Raw genomic sequence first — 7,493 nt, forward strand, 5'->3', positions numbered from 1 at the left:
CATCCCAATGGATAGATCAATTATAGAAGCTGCATCTAGTAAAATCAATAGCCGAGATTATTATACAGGATGCTCTGCCAAGTTGTACTTTGTATGTACGTATATGTACTAAATACACACGGGTCAGTGTGCGTATGATGATGTGTGTAATAGTGAAACAGAGAAAGGGAGGTTTGTCGTTTATCCAATCAATCTTTGCGGTGCTCAGGCTCTGGATGAGACTCAAGTGGGAATCAGAGAGAGATGTAGATAATGGATTAATAGAGCTAGCTGGAAAACAGAACCTTATGCTCTCTCATTCCATAACGTTTGGTCTCACCGTTCTTTCTATTATTATCATCACGTCTCTCTCCCTCTCTTCTGGCTTGTTCATATTATTTAAAACAACTATATTCTTGCTAATCCAATAAGGAATTGCGATTACTATTAATGTTCTAAATGAAGTACTAAGAACTAGATACTTGGAAAGAACCTAACCGCCCATTAACAGCGAAAATGTTTATGCTTTCTTTCCATGCCGTACTAATGCAAATCGAACAAATCGAAAGGTGCTGTTTTGATTTGACTTAATTGATACTTAGAGTTTGTGGAACGGAATCCCATTATGAACATAGTTAAGGGTTTTAATTTTATAGAATCAGACATTTTATAGTATTAGCTAGTAATGCTTTTCATTTCTATTGGTATTGTAGTGTAGTGTAGTAGCTAGCTAGATATTGAGGTCCAATGGCTACGGTTTGACTCATGCACAGATCATTCTACAATTAATTAACTACTACTAATATTATTGATTAAACAGTATTTTAGGTAATTATCGTCCAGTGGCTAGTGTTTGACTCATGCTCTCCCTGACCATACTCTCTCTAATTTATTTTGGTCTAAATATGCTGCCGTAGGGTTTCACACAGTTAGGAAGGTGGATGTATGCAGTTGAAGAAGTAGTTGTTTGATTTAATTAAGTCCACAAGTCATCAGAAATACTGAAATACGTAAAGAACTACGTTTAAAATGTAAGCGAAAAATTATCTACCTATGTATTTGGTTGATAAATAGTTGTAGTCAGCAAAAACAAATATTTTTGTAACCGATCGGAAAAAAATGTTATTGTGTGCCCAAAGTAATTGGCTGCGTGATTGCAAATGAAAGAGGAAAAAAAATGTTAGTGTGCTCAAAGTAATTGGCTGCGTGGTAACTTTTGGTGTAGTGACTATGACATTGTACATATTATTAGGGCGATCAAAGTTGTGATTCAGGGAGGAAGACTTAACCATAGGACTATGGACAAACCGGATGGGTGTCAAAATCTTTCTATTCAGCCCGCAGTGAAAACCATTTTTTTCCTTTTGACGAGGATTTCCTCTCTACAGGTAAGTTGACACAGATCCCACTATCATATGCAAACATATACCCAAAATGACAATGGATTTTAGACCATGAGTTTTATGGTGAGATGAATATAAATTTTGATGCTCTAATCGCACTCAAGTGATGATTGCTCTATGTTAGAATCCATATGCAACTTGCATACAAGGGTACTAGTATCCTTTTCAATAGAAGATAGAGCTCTGTCAGTACTCATCTCTACTCTACAAAGGAAAATCAGACGTGACGCCCGTTTCAATTGTTTCCACATACATTATTCTTCTTCTTTCTTTGTTGGTTTCTCCACCCAATCATGTTGCCTTGAAACGGATTCCTCTCAGCTGCTTCGCAGTTTTCACTTGCTGTTTACTACTACCACTGCCACTATTATTATATATTAAATATTAACTAAATTAAAAATAAATAAACAATTTTTTTTTCTTTTTTGAAGAATAACAATAAAGAAATGGAAGGAAACATCACAAGTAACGATAGAAAGGCTTTTCTAAAGGCTTTTTCTTTTCGTTTTTGTACCTTGGTGGAGTGTGGGGGGAGTAGGTTCCATGCCCCATATGCCTTTTCTTCCACTACAAATACCCACTCCTCCCGTCCTTGATATATCATTCTTCATCTATTTCAAAAATTTTCATCACTTCAAACTCCGTAGAATAATCATCAGTTGGAACCTCAAAAATCCAAAGCTCAATTCTTGAATTGAGCTCGAAGTTTCATCGCTGGATGCTTGTATTGCTCTTCCGTTGTTTCAGGTAAGCCAAATCACCTTAATTTCCATTTTTAATTTCATTATACTTTATTTTTTATATAATTAAGGTGCTAAAGAGTTTGGAACTCCGGACATATATGCTCTATATTTAGCGTCCAATTAAGATGCTCACTCTTTTATTTCTTTTTATTTTGCAGAGTGATACTTACTATCTTAAAGAAAGTTTACAATCAAGATGTCAAGTGTAAACCAACAAGCACAAGGATTTGGATCAATTCTAGGATTTGAATGTGAAAAAACAAAATATAACACTACTACTAATTCAATAAGGAGGACTCTTTCAGCAGTTGACATGTCTTCTAAAAAATGGTTAAGTAGTACTCAGTCTGAAGTTTCACCATTAAGAAAGATTGCTTCTTCTGATGAACTACAAATTGCTGCTGATCAAGATATTGTTGAAGAAAAGAATGATCTTTCTCAACAACAACAACCAGGACAGGTTGATATTTGGTGTTCAATTCTAACCCAAAATTCATCACATCTTCCACCTCCTTATGTTCATCCTCTTGTGAAACAATCCAAGAGTTGTTTATCTCTTAAAAGCCTTGAGATTTGTACTGAAAACTTAGGTTCTGAATCTGGGTCTGATGGTTATCCTCATTCAGATATCAGTCTTTCTGATACTGAAGAACAAGAAGCAATTGAACAAGTAGTTGTAGTAAAAGAGAGATCAGAGTTGGTCAAAGTTGATAAGAATGAAGTAGAGGTAGTAAACTACAGTAAGAAGTACTCATCACCACCACCAGCAGCTTGTAGATCATTCCCACCCCCACTTAAATCACTCTCTAAATTCCCACCTCCACTGAAATCACTCTCTAAACCAGGAGGCGGTGGCATTCAAATGAAAACTCATCGTAAAGATGGAAGATTAGTTCTTGAAGCTGTCTCTGTTCCTACTTCTATAAACTTCTTCAATGCTCAACGTCGAGACGGTCGTCTTGTTCTAACTTTTGTTTCACCCATCCGAGAATCCAAATCTGAATCAGAAGATATTTTCGAAACCGATGAGGAGGTAGACCTCGAATGTAGTCATGATATTGAGATTGAAGATGAAGAAGCAGAAGAAAACAAAGGGATTTTGTTGGAAATGATTCCAAAACTGCCAACTGGAGTGATAAATGTTCACAGATCAGCACTTATGGTGAATAAGTTTACAGGTCTGACAAACAACAGGAATAACCTAATATCTTGCTGGTCATCATCATCAACAAAACTACTACCACAATCACTACCAATATCACCACAACCAACATTAGCTTCAGGGGCACCACGATTAGTACCGAAACAACAAACCGTCGCGGCCACTGCTGCAGTGGTAGAGCCTACTTTCAACAAATATGAGTACTGTTGGCGAAAGGATACTACATCGTCAATGGTACCAGTTAGTGGAATTCATCATCTACTTAACCAACAACAATCACTACCCAACACCAAAAAGACTTACAACCACCACCACCATAATAACGATAATAATCTCTTAACCCGTAAGAATAATTATTACATCAACAATAATAATAACAATTCAAAAGGAGGTCATGATTATAAGGAGGAGAAACAGATGAATGGTATTAGAGAAAAGCAGGTTGTTGATCAACATTTGATAGTCCCAGCTTTCTGCAAACCGGAGCCAAGGAAAACTTCAGTGTTTTGGGAACCTCCTCACTGCATTGCCACATCTTAATTAATTCGTCGAAAACATTTTTACTTCTGGTATTAATCATGGAGAGTATATTAGATGAGATATGATGCAGAGTATATGTGATAGCGGCCGGGGTGTCAACATTGTTATAAAATAGTAACAAACGGAACACTGTAATTTGTGAATGAGAGATATTTAATTTTGAAATAAAAATTGATATTATTATTACGAATTTATCATTTTCTGCAATCAAAATTTCCTCAAAACATTTCTTTTGAGATTTGAAGACAATTTTCGCCTTTCAATCACGTCATGTTTTGTCTTTGGAGGAATTACATGTAGTGAAGAACCGATAATTGCAGCAACTTTGTGGGTTAATTTGAACACAGGAGGAACTTTAGTTGGTATTTTGTCGTGCACCGACGCACCACCGTCTGTATAAAAGTGTTGTCGGTGTTGTGTGTATTATTTTTTTCAAAATGCATGTGGTGACTGGTCATAAATGAGATTATGAGACTATATGATTATACGAACTATCCCGCCAAAATTGCAAAATTATTGAAATTAAGGTAAAACCACTTGATGATTTATTTTTAGTCAATGAATCATGCATCTAAGACAAAATTTGGATGTTGGAACTGCACACAAATCAGCAAAATGTACCAGAAAATAAGTTGCCAAACTATGGCTTTTTAAGGAAGTGATTAAATACAACCTACTCTTGTCGTACGACTAAATACAACCTACCTAGGCATATTATTTTACTTTTTCTTTTACATAGGGTAACTAAACCTGTCACAAAAGAATTAGGGACAATTAATAAGACAAAAAAGGTCACCCAAATCTAAAATGCAGCCACACCTTGTCTCCAATATTTTGAAATGGATAATATGTCCTATAATCGGTAGATAATTAGGATAATTAGTAGTTTGCTTATGTAATTGGTAAATGTTAGTATAGTCGGTAGTTAATGTGTACATATGTAATTTTAAAGTTTTGTTATTTTGAAATAAACTACAATCGATACAAAATGTTTCACGTCTATCTACTGATTGTACAATTGGTAGGAAGTTATTTTGTTAGACTTCCGATTATTTGCGCTTTGTCTTTAGAGTTTCATTGAACACATATAATCGGTAGTAAATACTCCTTATTATTTACCGATTTTGTGTGTTTTTCGAGGAACGGCTAGTTTTTTTTTTAAAGAAATAGCCGTTGGAGTTTAAATCTATTTTAGGAAACTCATCTCTAACAACAAATTTGAACCAAACTCTCCGCCTCTATTGAATTCAAATTTTAAAACATTCCTCATTTGAAGAAAAACATGGCTATTCCTTTTGCCCAAGAAGAAGATTGCGTTATTTATAAAGCATGGGTTGTGGTAACAACTCATGATCGTAATCACTCGCTTCACAAATTGGAATCTGAAGAACAGTTATGGAACCGTATTTTAATGGTATTTGAGGCGTTAGATGGTAATTGAATTGGAAGATCATGCGACGACACTAAAATAAGGATGAAGTTGATCGATAAGGAGATCGACAAACTTGAAGATGAGGAACGTTTTGTTAGGAACGCTTTTTCTTAGGGGACGTATGAACAACGAGTAAGTACCTTAGTAACTCTGACTCAAATAAACATTAATTAGTACTAACTTATTACTCATTTGTAATTTCAGAGAAACCTTGTTGGTCATCGGTATGTGTCCCTCTACGAGAAACGATTTGAACATGAAGGATGTTACAAAATCAAGAGAGACAATTTCTATGGCCGCTGGAAGTTATGATTTGTTTTAAGATTTTTAAGTGATTGTAATAATATGGGTTTAGGTGCTTTTAATCGTATTTGCAATGTTAAGGTCTGGTGAACTTTATGTAATGGTTATAATCGGAAGTATATAAAATCAAAAGCTTCTGATTTTTTAAAATCGGAAGTTACTGGAATTAACTTATCTTCCGATCATATAGAGGCCCCAAAATGAGATTTTGGCAAAATCCTTTTTGAATTTTATAATTAACATAATAGGAAGATAAGATAACTTATATTATTTTCCGATTATGGTCTTTCTTTACACAGAAAATGTGTTTTTTTGAATTGTAACACGAGTGTACGAAGTATATTCCTTATGAGCTCGTATTTATGCCAACAATCGGAAGTTACTGGAATTAACTTATCTTCCGATTATTAACTTCCCCAAATTTGATTTTTCCCAAAATCAATAATTTTTCGAATTTTTGAATTACAATAATCGGTAGGTTAGTATGTTCAACTAACTTCCGATTATGAAGTTGCCCCAAATTTTGATTTTGCCAAAATTTCTAATTTTTCGAATTTTGGAACTACAATAATAGGTAGTTTATTATGTTAACCTAAATTTCGATTATAAAGTCGCCCCAAATTTGGATTTTCCCAAAATCTTTATTTTTCTGAAATTTGGCACTACAATAATCGGTTGGAAATTTAGTTCATCAAACTTCCGATTATTAAGTTGGACAAAATTTGGATTTTGGCTCAGTGAAATCGGCAGTTTATGAAATTAACCTTACTACCGATTACTGAGAATCGGTAGTAAACGAGCTTATTGTGTTTCCGATTATAAGGTTTTTTGGTACAAAAGAACTGTAAAATCCCAATGACAATAATCGTAAGATATGTATGTAATTTGACTCCCGATTAACCAGAATCTGTAGACATTTATGATATTTTATCCTTCGATTATTGTAGAAAATTCAACAGTTTCATTTGCAAAGATTGAATCGTTTCATAATCAAGTAATAAACATAACTCAAAATACATTCATAACCCATAAACTTAAGAAGTTATAATCCAAAACAAGTATTTAAAACAACATAATCCGAAAAAAACTTTAAAAACAACGTAATCCAATACATCGAACAACACATCAAGATCTACTTTTTTCCGAGTATTCTGAGCTAAAGTTTTAGAACGCTTAACACGACCAGAACAACCAGCATTATCACCATCATCACCTTCAGGTTCCTCAATATATTCCTCAACATTGTCTCCAGCAGGAGAGCTTGATGAAGCCTGAAATCTTTTTTCGTCTTTGTTGTTCTTTTCTTGGGCTGGTTCTTTGTGACTTTCTTCCCAAACTCAGATGCATACTCTTCATTATCAACATTATCAATCATCTCCATGTGCTTTTTTATCTTCTCAATTAGCACTGTCTCTCCAGCCGTTATGCAATCAGTGCATCATTTGGACAAAGACTTGAACTTATTCACTTGTTCTTTTAATTGACATGACATCAAATGGAGTTTACCTAAAAAATTGAGTCGTAATATTAAAGGGAAAATACATAAAATGTAATGACCCGATCCTCACCGATACTTTCCCCACTTAGCCAGCCTCGTGGTATTACATAAAAATACGCACCAGTCTATCATAACCACTTGGTTTATCTTTAAGTTCACGGATTACACGAAGATGGGAATGCTCCTGGTACCACTACATATAGCCTGGAAAATTTTCATAACCTCGGTTGAGAGGTCTCCCAGGGTTGACCAAGTGTTTCATCCTCTGATCCCAATGGTCAATAAAAGATGGTGAACTAGAGCAAACTACCTTGATGGTGTCAGTATTAGACTGGGAATGCTCCGCGTCCAACTTGAACTTGCCACTTATGTGATGCCATAGTACTCCTTGTACATAACCGTGTTATTGCATCACCCTTGAGCCATTATAGAT

At 34.8% G+C, this 7,493-nt stretch overlaps 1 protein-coding gene across 1 annotated transcript; it reads left to right on the top strand.

Annotated features, from left to right (window-relative positions):
- Positions 1–1,998: 1,998 nt before the first annotated feature.
- Positions 1,999–4,017, top strand: LOC113322093 (protein FAF-like, chloroplastic). The gene is made up of 2 exons (XM_026570115.1): positions 1,999–2,129; positions 2,284–4,017. The coding sequence occupies exon 2, from the start codon at positions 2,322–2,324 to the stop codon at positions 3,825–3,827; it is 1,506 nt and encodes a 501-aa protein (XP_026425900.1). The 5' UTR covers positions 1,999–2,129; positions 2,284–2,321; the 3' UTR covers positions 3,828–4,017.
- The last annotated feature ends 3,476 nt before the right edge of the window (positions 4,018–7,493 follow it).

This window comes from Papaver somniferum, chromosome 1 (assembly GCF_003573695.1).
Source record: "Papaver somniferum cultivar HN1 chromosome 1, ASM357369v1, whole genome shotgun sequence".
NCBI lineage: Eukaryota > Viridiplantae > Streptophyta > Magnoliopsida > Ranunculales > Papaveraceae > Papaver > Papaver somniferum.

Excerpts from the sequence above, each read along its gene's own strand:
- LOC113322093 (XM_026570115.1), top strand. The coding sequence starts at position 2,322 with ATGTCAAGTGTAAACCAACAAGCACAAGGATTTGGATCAATTCTAGGA.